Source organism: Sorex araneus, chromosome 1 (assembly GCF_027595985.1).
Source record: "Sorex araneus isolate mSorAra2 chromosome 1, mSorAra2.pri, whole genome shotgun sequence".
In the NCBI taxonomy this organism is placed as follows: Eukaryota; Metazoa; Chordata; class Mammalia; order Eulipotyphla; family Soricidae; genus Sorex; species Sorex araneus.
Genome location: NC_073302.1, coordinates 308,563,698 through 308,577,013, shown reverse-complemented (window position 1 = coordinate 308,577,013; position 13,316 = coordinate 308,563,698). Strand labels below are relative to the sequence as shown.

At 38.1% G+C, this 13,316-nt stretch overlaps 1 protein-coding gene across 3 annotated transcripts in view; it reads right to left on the bottom strand.

Moving 5' to 3' along the window:
- Positions 1–13,316, bottom strand: part of ASB5 (ankyrin repeat and SOCS box containing 5) — an 86,455-nt gene that overhangs the window by 10,132 nt on the left and 63,007 nt on the right. For all 3 annotated transcript variants that reach the window (XM_055135081.1, XM_055135074.1, XM_004614683.3), the window contains one exon: positions 933–1,012. In XM_055135081.1, coding sequence (XP_054991056.1) covers positions 933–1,012 — 80 coding nt within the window. The remainder of the gene's footprint in view (positions 1–932; positions 1,013–13,316) is intronic.

The window sequence follows — 13,316 nt, the reverse complement described above, 5'->3', positions numbered from 1 at the left end:
TCAGAGAGCTCTTCTAAGGGAACTGCATGGTACTTTCAGGGGGGTTACCCTTTAAAAATTACTGACCTTTCTACAGGCTTTTATTTTCAAGTGCTGAGCAAACAAAATAGTCACATGGTTAAAGTGGAACTGGAAGGCCCTAAGGTAGCATCTTGTCCTACATCTTTATTTTACAGATGAGGAAATGGAGACATAGCTAGAATGTGATTCAAATGTCAGCTTGGAACACAGGGGCCTGAATCCCAGTGCACTTCAAACTGGGCAACACCAGCCTTCGTAGCCATAAGGTGAAATTCCTTCCCCCAATATTCTGCAAAGTATCCAAATAATGACTCTTAGATCTGGTTGTTCTTTTGAATCACTGTGAATGTTTTTTTAATACACAGTCCAAACCAGGATTCTTTCTACTTAAATGAGGAGTCTAAGGTTTCCTTTATCCCCTTCCTCCCAGTGCTGAATATGATAAAAAAAAAGGCACAGAAATAACTGTTCTCTAGTTTTCAAGAACAATTACCATTTAATATAATACTTTACCATAATGTAAAGAGGCAGCTGGCCTGATTGACTTTTAGTAAATTTTGTAACTAAACTGCTTATAGAAATTTGCTATTAATTGTGTACTTTCCATAGAATTAAGATTATTAGTGTGTCTAACAGATAATAATACAAAAATTAAATTACTTTTTGCTGAAGTATTTTTCAGAAAGAATATACTGTTTGAGAAATATGAAATCCTAAGACATGAGCTTATGCCAGAATATTTATAGAGATTTTAAAGGTAAATGAAAGACTCCTGACTGAACTGGTTTATGAGTCAAAATGAGACCAGTGAAATCTGCCAGAAGTTTTGGTAATTCTGAGCCAACTCTTAGGACAATTAAGAATCTGTGCTCACAGGATAAGGTCATGTCTTAAACTGTGTGTTTTATCACCTGTGATAACAATGTCCTCAGAGCAAGCAGACGACCTTGGCTAGCTGCTTCATGGAGCGGTGACCTGTCTGCCCAGGAACCTGTCAGAAATGAACAGAAACAGAAATCTGTGAGTTCAAGTAAGTCCTGACGAACATAACTAACTCCTGTGTGACTTTCAAATTCAGTGTAAACTCTTTAGATTCAGTATTAAACAGGTGAAGCTACAAGGATGGTTCACAAGTTGGAGAGACATGAGGAAGGTGGCAAGTTTGGCAAAGTGGCAGTTTTAACTTAAAAAAAAAGAGGGAAAACGGGCCAGGGTGATATCATGGTGGGTAAGGCACTTGCCTTACATGTGGCTGACCCAAATTCAATTCATGGCATCCCAGATGGCCCCCAAGCACTGCCAGGAGTAATTTATGAATGTAGAGCCAGGAGTGACCTGAGAATTGCTGGGTATACCCACCTCTAGGGAAAAAAAGAAGGGGGAAAAAAGTAACCACCCCAGAAATGCCACAATGGAGAAGTACTATCCTTTCATTGTCTTAAATAATGCAAACAAAAATTAAAAGGATGAACACTGTAAATCCCAAGGAAAGAATAAATTACATCTTCAGCACCCTCTCAAATTTCTATTTCTGTGAACTCTATAAATATATTCAATCTCTTTTATCCATAATATATTTCACAAATACATAAATTTCTATTAATATACATATTAAAATTTCCATCTATTATTTTGTTCCTACTAAATATAATAAACTTGGAATCCAGTTCTTTGTGATTTTTTGTTATTTTAGTATTTTATTTATGTTTGCAGCTATACCCAGCAATGCTCAGGGGTTACTCTTAGTTTTGTGCACAGGGATCATTCCTGGCAGAATTCAGGGGATCCCATGGAATGATGGTGTTTGAACCTGGTTGGCCACATGCAAGGCAAGCACCCTACATACTGTACTATCAAGCCTCCTACTAGTATTTTTTAGTTGGTCTCATAGTTTACACTAATATTGAAATCATTGTTTCATAACTGCAAAGTACTACACTGATCCTTCCACCAGTTTCGTTATCCCTCAAAAATGTTCCCTTGGCCCCTTGCTCCGACCTCTTCATTCCTAGTTCTACTGATCATGTCCAGCTTTGTATTCCACTGAGGATTGTCTAGATGATGCCCATTTATTATCACTCTTTCCATTGTCACTACCTTACACAGTCATCAGAAAGACGTTGATTTTATGAAAAAGGCTAGGTAAGCGGCCTTTTGGATTCATATTAGACTCATATTCAAAGCTAACAGTATTTGTAGCTCAGAGTACTTGATGAACCTCTTTTGCATACTAATTTATTTATCCATCTGGAATGCTTGTATTAGTCTTTGGAACAATTTCAGCATTGAGAATGAAAGGGAAAAAAGAAAAGATGGAAAAGTCTCATTTATAGAACATGTCACAGAAGGGTCAAGACTAAATGAAAACAGCACTTGAATCCCTTGATTTTCTCCCCATAGCTTTCTGACCCAGCTGACATTTTTGTTACCACTAAGACTTCTATCTCTATCAGAGGAAGGAAGAAAAAAAAATAGCTGGAGATAGAGTCTATGTATGTGCACTTGCTGTCATTGCTCAGACATCACCTCCATTGGCATGAGAAGAGAATGGAATTTCTTAGTAATCTACATGCAAGTGTGGGTGGGCAGCCCAGGAAATAAATAATGCTGGAGTGGGGATCCTGTGTCTGGAGTGAGCTCATTTGATCCCCCTCCTCAGAATCCCATCCTTCTCAGCCCTCACAAGACAAGACCCCGGCTACTTGTCATTCCTGAAAGAGAGATTGAGAGACAGAAGGTGGAGGAGGCAAGTACGGAGACCAGGAACAGCGCAATGGAACGCTTTGTAGAGCCCAGAAACTCACAAAAGGAAAAGTTTTGCATGCCAGCTTCCTAAAGTCATATAACCTCCTGGGAACTCAGTTTTTTCACGAATGGGAAAAACACTTCCTTAAAGATGAGGTTGAAGGAAGATTAGAAATGATCATGCTAAGTACCTGCCATGCATACAATAAACAGCACCCAGATTCCTTCGTAATTGAGGAAGATTTTCATATAAATTTTACAAAACAGATCTCTTTCTGCCTTCCAAACTAGAAAATTTGAGTCATATATAACAATGATTTAAAAATGGATTTTTAAATTTTAAAAAATGATTTAAAAATACTTTAGCCAATAAGAACAAAAGGAAACTCAGTTTTCATGACATAAGAAATAAAGGTATATCAGTAGTGTTTTAAGGAACTAGTTTATAGTATATGCTCTTTGATGAAAACATTTCAGTTTGTTTTGGATTCTTTTTAAATAACACCCAAGTAACCCCATCTCAAACACTTCCTTGTAGTTTCTTAGAATAATTTCTATAATTAATCTGGTAACACGTGAGAATCAAAAGATACTATATTATGTTTGGGTTTCTGTTTTCAAGTCTTCTCCTCTCCCTGAAAATTTTTATTAAAATGTGTTCAAAAGGAAATAACTTACTTTTGACAAATCAATATTTTTTGACTAGTAATATTTATAGAGCTTTCCAATACCAAACAAAACATAAACATGTTCATATTCAACTCAGTAACTTGAGAATCTTGTTAGATTTTAAATAAATATCTAAAATTAAAAAAATTCCAGTATAACCCTTCAGAATAAACTATTCATCATGAAAACTGCTTTATAAAATATCTAAAATTCAACAGTGTAATCAAATGCCTACTGCTTGAATTCTCAGTAGCTGCAAAGGAGATGAGTGACTATATTTAGAAACCACACCAGTTACCAGACAGCTGGTATATAATTTCCAGAGAGAGTCTGCCCCACTCGGTAAACATCACATTGCTAGAGTAAAAACATTCATAGTCCTAGAGATCTATTGTTTTGTAAGGTTCTATACCATACCTAAGTCACCATCTCCCCATGGCACTTCAAGCCAGCCACTGCTGAGGTAAATCCGGCTCATATCCTTTTTTTTTAAATCAGCACTGAAAAACAAGTCACTTGTCATTTGCTAGTTCTATTCGGCCATTTTAAGGAGCCCTAAGCTTCTTGTAATATGATCTTCCACCTCTAAAAAGAAAAACAAATTTTCTAAGTCGAAGTTATTTCCAAGCTTGTTTTTCCTTGTTTATCATTCCTCTTTCTTTGGAAAAAATTGCTTACTCTAGGTTTCCACCCTCCTTATAGTGTTTCCTGAAATAAAATCGAAAGTATTATGATTTCATCCATTACCTTTGGCTCTGATGAAATCACTAAACATTTTAGAAATTCTTTACCTTCCCTTTCGTAGTCCATCAATAGAAGGGAAATATACTATCATTCTCAGTGTGGACAGCTCTCTGACTTTTAGGCGTATACTTATTTTTTCCCTAAGTGCCCTCAAATTTATCTCAAAGGACAAATGAGAAGTGATGGCATCTTCACGTATGAATGAGTGCAAAATGTGACTACCTATTACTGTTCTTTTTCATATAAAAGATGACACCAATAGTCTCCTTTACAAAGAAGGTGATCTTACCATGAAGCCAGTGTCAAGACCCCTGTTTTGCACATATGTTCATTAAACCTTTTTTTAGACATGAAATATGACTGCATGTTTGTTTTTCTTACAGAAAATTCCAGAATGTATATAAGCTTAGGTTGAACAGCACTGATGCCTTCATGAATCACATGTTTACAAAATAAACACAAATCACTGGGCTTATTTTTGACATTTCTGCTTATAGTAGGTTTTTCTAGTAATATGTCACATGACATATGTCCAGAACGACATATGTCCAGAACAACATATGTCCAGAACGACATATGTCCTTGAGGACAACAAAATAAACACAAATCACTGAGCTTATTTTTGACATTTCTGCTTATAGTAGGCTTTTCTAGTAATGTGTCATATGACATGACATATGTCCAGAATGACATATGTCCAGAATGACATATGTTCTTGAGGACACGGTAGATGAGGCTAGTAATGTGCTACCAAAACTAGTCTTTTCAAAAATAAGACCGTCGTCCTTGTATCTTCATTCTTATCACTGCTCTAACAATATTCTCTGAGCAATATCAAGTTCAGCTCTGAAATCAACAAATGTATATAGATGTACTTTGGGAATTTATGGTAAAAATCCTGAATTTTAGGGACCTGAAACTCACTCTAATTGATTTCAGATTGACTGTTCCAGAAGTCCTTGATATCTCACAAGAAGAAAGTATTCGGGGCTACACAGAAAGGTGGGAAAATACCAATAAGAAACTTAACCTCAAGAAAAAAATTTACTATATTTTCAACGAAGTGAAGATGGTGGCTCAAGATTCAAAAATCAAGAGAGTAAGAGGAGTTAATATCTTTTCCAGAAAAGAGCGCTCTTCATGGCAGATTCCTCAGTCATCCCAGTCAACCACTGTGGATCACTGGGGCTCTGGACCGGAATGTTGAACCCTCCTAGTAGGTAGCCCTGGATTCAGATTCCAGCATAGTTACTACTTCTCTGACTTCTGGAAGGTATTTAAGCTCTTGAACTATAGTTTTCCCTGTGGGAAAAAGAATGACAATTCTACCTATATGAGTTTTCAGAGTATGAGGTACTGGATGTGGAATGACAAGCATTTGATATATGATAATGCAACCCCAATTCCATTTGACATCATTGCCTCTGCTCCGTGAGCTTTAAGTTACATTTTCAATACCTGTAGAATGATGAGGAGAGAGTTAAGAAGAGAGAAAGAAGAGGATCCAGAGTGATAGTACAGAAGGTCGGGCGTTTGCCAGGCACGCACCAGAACTGGGTTTGATCCCCAGCATTCTATATGGTTCCCTGTGCATTGCCAGCCAGGAGCAATTCCTGAGTGAAGAATCAGGAGCAACCCTGAGCAAGACTGGAGAGATGGGAGTGAACCGAGAGTGAAGAAAAGCAAAGGGAAGAAAGAGAGCTGACAGCAATGAAGTTTTCATGCAGGTTCTAGGGATTAGCAAGGTGCAGCTCTCCCATGGCTGTGCTCCAGGAGCTAAGACTGTAAGAACAACATAGGTTCTAAGCTTCACTTGTGTCTGTGATCATGCCAGTCACATGCTTAAAAACTCAGCATGAGGGCAACAGACATGCTACAATTTTTTCAAAGGACCTTGTGGTTTAGTGGGTTCATTAGAAATCTGCAGATGGACCAGCTGCTTCCTCCCCTGCTAATGCACTGTGTTCAGCTCCTACCCTTTTGCAGAAGTCAAGATTGAGGTAATACCATCATGAAGATGCCTGAGGAATTGTTGCTGGGGGTTCCGATGTCATTTAACAATGGAAGGAGAGTTTTGGACCTGCTCAATAAGCAGAGTCCAATTCTTTCCCACAAAACTTAACCATTTGACCCGGATCTGCAAGCTCCCCATACTGCAAAGCTCAACTCAAAAGCTTCGTCCTCCAGCAAACTCTTGAAGGGCTTCAGTGGAAGAGATCCTTGTCCCGTAAGCACCGGCTCCTCATTGTGTGAGCACTGTGGACACTGGCCTTCTTCAGCCAGAACTGTCTACAAAATTGAATTTTTCTAATCAAAGTTGCACCATGAAAACAGCCTAATGGGGTTAAAAAAACAGGCTGTGGTGAAAATCCTTCCTGAATTAGACATCAGACTCTGGCATGCACCCGCTGTTGCAGGTCTGTGATTTTTCTAAGTTGCTACAACTCATTGTTCTCAATTATAAAGCAGGATTTCGATTAGGAGTCAGGAAATACCTAATATTTTCTACTTGGTCACTGTCACTGTCATCCCGTTGTTCATCGATTTGTTCGAGGGGGCACCAGTAACATCTCCATTGTGAGACTTGTTGTTACTGTTTTTGGCATATCGAATACACCACGGGTAGCTTGCCAGGCTCTGCCGTGCAGGCAAGATACTCTTGGTAGCTTGGTGGGCTCTCCAAGAGGGGTGGAGGAATCGAATCCAGGTCAGCAGCGTGCAAGGCAAATGCCCTACCCGCTGTGCTCTCGCTCCAGCCATTTTCTACTTGATATAAAGGATAAATGAGTCCTTGTGAGAAGTGTTTGGCACACAGCTGCCCTTTGTAAAGCTTATGATTATAATTTCCATGGTATTGAGATTCACATTGTTTGCACTAAGCCGAGTGATGTTCCCAATATATCATGTTGAAATCCCAAAGCCTTATATGATGGAATTAAAAAATGGGGCCTTTAAAATACTTAATCCACAATGTGGGGGGCGCATGAACTGGCCTTCTGAATGAATGCCAACAGAGAAATCCCAAACGTATCCATTCTCTGAGGCTCCACGGAGCAGGATCAATAATAATAATAACAGGAAGAGGGTCTTCATGAGACGGTAATAATGCTGATACTTTGATCTTGGACTTCCTACCTCTAGAATAGTGAGAAATGAATGTTGTCATTCATAAGCCTCCCAGGCCAGGGCATTTGGTTATGACTGCATTTGGACTTTGACAGAACTCTGTCTTGTCCCCTTTTTCCCAATCCTTACACTGAAATCCTAACACCCAATATGATTCTATTTTGAGATCAGGACTTTAGATTAAATAGGAGTAATTTAATTAAACTAAATTAGGATGGACTTTAATCTAAAAGGGTTGGTTATCTTACAAGAAAAAGAGAGCAAGTAACCCACTCATAAACACAGAGCAAGGAAAATCCATATGGATACAAACTAAGAGGATAGCTACCTGCGAGCCCTCGCAAAACCCTACCATACTGACCCCTGATCTTGGACTTCCCAGTATTTAGAGCTATGAGAATTGCGTGTCTGTCAATCATGGAATGGAGGGGTCTTTGCTATCACTGAATCTGCAACATTTAAGTCTATCATTGGCCAAACTGATGCTCTTGTCAAAATTTACATTTCTATTATTCTTTTAAAAATATTTTCTGTACAGAGCTCTTTTCTAGGACTGTGCTTATTATCATCTATATTTTCACATTTTTTCTATTATTTGTGTCAAAGCACTTTAAGGAAGCTATTTTGTCCACTTTTCTTGCCTAACTCATCCTCCCTTTTTATGACCCAGTTTAAATCATTCTGATGCTCTTATTTAATGACCTATAAACAGTCTTTCCCTGATGAATATCATCTTCCCTTATCCCCATACCAAGTTAAAAGCACACATTGAAATGGAAAGGCAAGCAACGCTGATACTCAAGCTTATTCACTAGGCTGTTTAAGATGCCATTATAAAAAATGAGCCCAGATGCATTTTCCATATACCACTGAAGGAAAAATACAGTCGAGTCCTTTTCCACAACAAGTAGTACATATTAGAACCCAGATTCCAGAAAGCACCAACTGTTCTAGGTTAGTAATCACACAAACAGCTGAATGGGGGTTGTTTCAGGACCCCCAAGATTCACAATGGTGCTCTACTAACCTTGACTGGTCAGAATACCCCAGTTAGTCTTTTGCTTAGAACATTCTTCTATTCTCTCTAGCCTCCCTTGGGTGAGGACCTGCTCAATGCAATTCCCTTCAACAGCAATCACTGGCAACATCGTGTGGTGAGGCTTCAGTCTGTGCCAACCAGGTGCTCTAAGTTCAGGTTTCTGGTCAGAATGATCAGCAACTACCCTCCCAATTACTTTTCCCTTCCATCATCCTTTCCCGCTGATTCCCATGTGCTAACTAGGGCACAGCCTCACTATCGAACTCAACTCAGAAACCCTTGGGGCAGGGCTGGCAGGTGAGGCCTGGGGGATGGGCTGAAAAGGCAGCAGCATTTTCTATTTTTAAAGCAAAGACTGGGCCAGAGCCAGAAGTCTTTAACTATTTGTGTGACACAGAAAGTAAAAAACGAAGGCTGGAGTTATAGGACAGTGAATAGGGTATTTGCCTTGCAAGCAGCTACCCTGACATCTCATATGGCCCCCAACCCTGCCAGGAGTGATCCCTGAGCACAGAACCAGGAGTAAGCCATGAACACCACCATGCATGGTCACCCCCTAAACAAAAAACCAAACAAAACAAAGAAAAGGACATGAAAAGAAAGTAAAAATGCTCAACCTTAATTTTCGTACTTGAATACAGAATAGACATGCATTCTATTTTGAAAATGTGAATGCCTGTTTGAATTATCTAAAAATTGACCTGACATAAATTTTGCCTGGTAACATAAAAGCCATCATGTGGTCGCCTGAAGTCTGGCAGTGACAGTCACTGGTCAGCCTTTCCCTTTCATCTCCAGGGAGAAAGTATGTGCATTAAGATCAGTTGATATCTAGCTTGTGCTTTCATCTCGCAAGGATCTAAGTTTGGAATTGGCTTCAGTACAGAATCATGATCCTCTTATTTATATAGGCACGGCTCACTACTGTGATGTTTCTGGGGGTCATTTCTCCACTCAAAGACGTCAGCCATCAATCTAAGAACAGCTGAGATTTTTTAACTCCGAAAGGCAGAGGGGAGAGTAGCTGAAGAGATGAGAGGGAAAAGCAAACGTGTGTAATAGGCACCCAGAGCTGACCCACGTACCCCATGCCTGAGTGAGAGCAGTGATGGAACAGTGACTCCAAGGACTGGATTCTGATTATGTTACACAGCATTAATATATTGCGACCTATGTTTGATAAAATATGGTCGCAGATCCTACCATTTGTCTTTGTCTTTATTTTTTAATCACTGTGCTTGGGGCTCTACCTTAAGTTGGTTAAGACAAAACCAAAAAATCTTGAGTAATTCCCTTCATCTAACAAATGGTGGGTAAGAGAAAAAATATTCTGTGAGTCAAATGATGCTTCATACAATACTGTCATTTTTGGGGCCATGCTATGTTTCCAAAATCTATCTCAAATCTATCATCAGTAAATACCATGAATGTACTTTTCTTATCTTGAATTAAAATCTAATCATCTAAGCTAAGTAGACCAGGGATAAGAAGTCTGGTAATACCTATTTCCTTTTATAAGAAATAGGGAACTTGGATGAAATGTCTCTTCTCTGAATTTAAAATAGATTCTATGACTTACCAAGACAAGGTGATAGATGAGTTTTGGGCATACTCTATTATATCAAATTACATACATTCCAAATAAAACTGGAGCTGGGAGTCATCTTAGCCAAGTCTCTAGGTAAGGAGTGTAGGGAATCTTGCCAGGAGATGTGGAAGAGGCCAAAGGGATGGTCAGTGATGGGGCCTAATCATACTGTACATCCACACGCTCCCACTGTCAGTGGTCACTCACTCTCATCCTCCATTTGACCCACAGGGGAATGTGATGAGCTACACTAGGCACATCAGGAGTTTGTATTTGTAAAAGGTTTGTGTTTCCATTTTCATGCTTTGGACATTTTTAACATTGTACTTCTGTTTTTGTGAAATAAACATAAGATGCATTGTGATAAGTTTTGAGATGATTTTTGATCTCCAAACAATTTCAGACACCTTGTATCATAATTCACCACTTATGTGAATACAAATATTTTCCAGTAGGCAATGCACTCTGTATCAGTGTCTATGAAAGAAGATGAGTATCTATTCTCCCATTATTGATGGAAACAGAAATGAAAGAGAAAGATCATCTGGTGATTGTTACAAGGAATCTACAACACTCTCTTTGAAAATTCATGTCCACAAACTCAAAATTTCAAACTGAACTTTCTGAAACCACTCCTTTTCTCAATCCTTTAAAAACTCCCCATTTTCTGATGGAATGCTCCTGTGTCTCTGTGCTGAGGGGCCAAATAAGGCCTATTTGATATTTATTCGAGAAGATGCCTTTTCAAACTAACAATGATGCCTCTTCTCAAACAAACACTTCCCTGGTCACACTGTAGTATGATAATTTAAAATAATCATATATGTGATATTATAACCACACAAAACAACAGGTTCTATAATATCATCATATACAAGTTGACAATTTATATTTTCTAAAGTGTTCAGTTCACAAACTCCCTTCTATAATATCCAAATTGTCATAGCCCTTAATTCTTTATCTAGGAGCAAATATCTATGATTGCTTCTATTTTTTAAATGACTTTTTTTCCACACCCAGAGGTACTCAAGGCTTAGTCCTGATTCTTCATTCAGGGATTACTCCTGGTGGGTTCTGGAGACTATACTGGGTGCTGGGGATTGAACCCAGGTCGGCTGAATGCAAGCCAAACACCCTACCAACTGCACTATCTTTCAAGCCCTCTTAAATTTCTTTTTAAATATAAGTTTTACATCCTCTTCATAAAACTATTTTTTCTACCTTACCAAAAGCAAGTATGATTAAATTTAAATAATTACAAAGATATGTTAGGTTCTGTTTACCTTTAAGTGTTGAATTTCCATCCTTGGAAAGCTGCATATGAAAGAGGCCATTCTTTAGTTTTTGGAGGATGTCTTATTTGTTCTTTTTTTTTTTTTCTTTTTGGGTCACACCCAGTGATACACAAGGGTTACTTCCTGGCTCATGCACTCAGGAATTACTCCTGGTGGTGCTTGGGGGATCATATGGGATTCTGGGAACTAAAACCGGGTCACCCTCATGCAAGGCAAACACCCTACCTGCTGTACCATAACTCCAGCCCCTGGAGGATGTCTTATTTGTTACTCCTTTAAAAAACCACATATAGAAATTACTCGAGTCATTTCTAGGTATCATTTTGTTTTGTAGACTACTTTACATAAACAGACACCTAATCTATTGGCCTAGTAATGGTTAATGAGGGCAAGAGGAGGTCAGACAATAAGTCTGACGTAAGTAAAAGGAAAGCAGATGATTGTTAGCTAATGGTTAACTCTTGTTTCAAAGATCTTTGGCTTCTAATATACAGGTTGCTATGAAATCGACAGTGACACCTTGTGGTTCAGTATATTCCAATAGCTGGATTTAGAGTGGTTGGGAAGAAGGGTATAAACAAATCACAAGTACAGAAAACACACTTAGCATCATTGCACAAAGCAGCCGTGTCTACACAGCACTGAAGGATTTAAATAAAATTAGTTTGTGATGATGGCCTCTTAGTACCTGAATTGAAAACTATAACATCCAAAAGGAGAGAAAAAGAGGGAAGATGCCTGCCACAGAGGCAAGGGGTGGGGAGGGGTGGGGGTGGAGGGAAGGATACTGGGAACATTGATGGTGGAGAATGGGCACTGGTGGAGGGATGGGTGCTTGATCATTCTCTGACTGAAACGTAATCACAAACGTCTGTAAGTCTGTATCTCACAGTAATTCAATAAAAAAATTAGTTTGTGCTTCCAGCGTTTTGAAGAGAAGGTCTTTTCAACTTTACCAACATGGTTTTTGGGTTTGATAGTAAAAATAGCATAATTATTACCATGATCCATAATCAAATGATATCAGCGTAACATGAAATCCAATTAGATATAGTTTTAAATAATATGATATATTTGCACAATATATCTTTTTGTAGTAAATCCTGCATCAAATTGGAAAGGAGCTTTTTTTGAGAAAAATGTATCCAATCCAAAGTATAGGAAATCTAATCAACAAAATTATCATTTGGCTACTACTTACAGACATTTCTACCATATTCAAATTCATTAATACTAAGAGATAAGACACTTATCAAAAACATCTTGCATAGCACTATAAAATAAAAGGTGCCCCTGAGCTTAGCATATTGTAAAGTTCCATGAGTAACAAAATTTAAACATGCAAAACCCTTCCTGCAGAAAGAAATAATGAAATGGAATTTGAACTCAAAATTTTTAGCCAGAAGTACGAGTCATAATCACGATTCAAAAATCATGAGACACTATCAAAAATGATGACAGTGTACTCATTTGCAGTTGAGTAATGAAAATGAACAACGTGGTTAAAGGCTCATTCATTCGCTCAACCTATTCACTCAATCTGTTGCAGATGCCTGCCAGGTGTTCATTCCTGAAGGTATAAAGATTAAAGGACAATACCTATTCACTTGACCTTTAAATCATAGAGACACATTTTACAATTGTATAAACCAGAATTACTGTCAAAGCAATTTTTAACAATCTGGTCACATAAGTTTCTTAAGAGTCATGACAAACCAAAGATTTCCATTGCTAGCGGATGCCCCCCTAAGCATAAGAAACATCTGGTCTACCATTAGATTACATGATTTACATATTATTTTTACTAACACTGAATAAATTTCAAGCTGTAAACAGTGATTCTGAATCCAGAGGACATGATGTTATAATAGAAAATACGTTTTCATAGTTAAGATATTTGTGAGGCTCAAAAGAGTAGAAAAGTAAGGAAAACCTATTTTCCTCTATTTCTTCTATTATTAACATGATGTCTTTGAAAACATTCAACATGTAAACTGAAGTCAATGTAAATGATCAAATAAAGAGTGTCATTCAAAGAAAAAAATAAACAAGGATATCTAAGCAATATATGTCTTGGGAAATACAAATT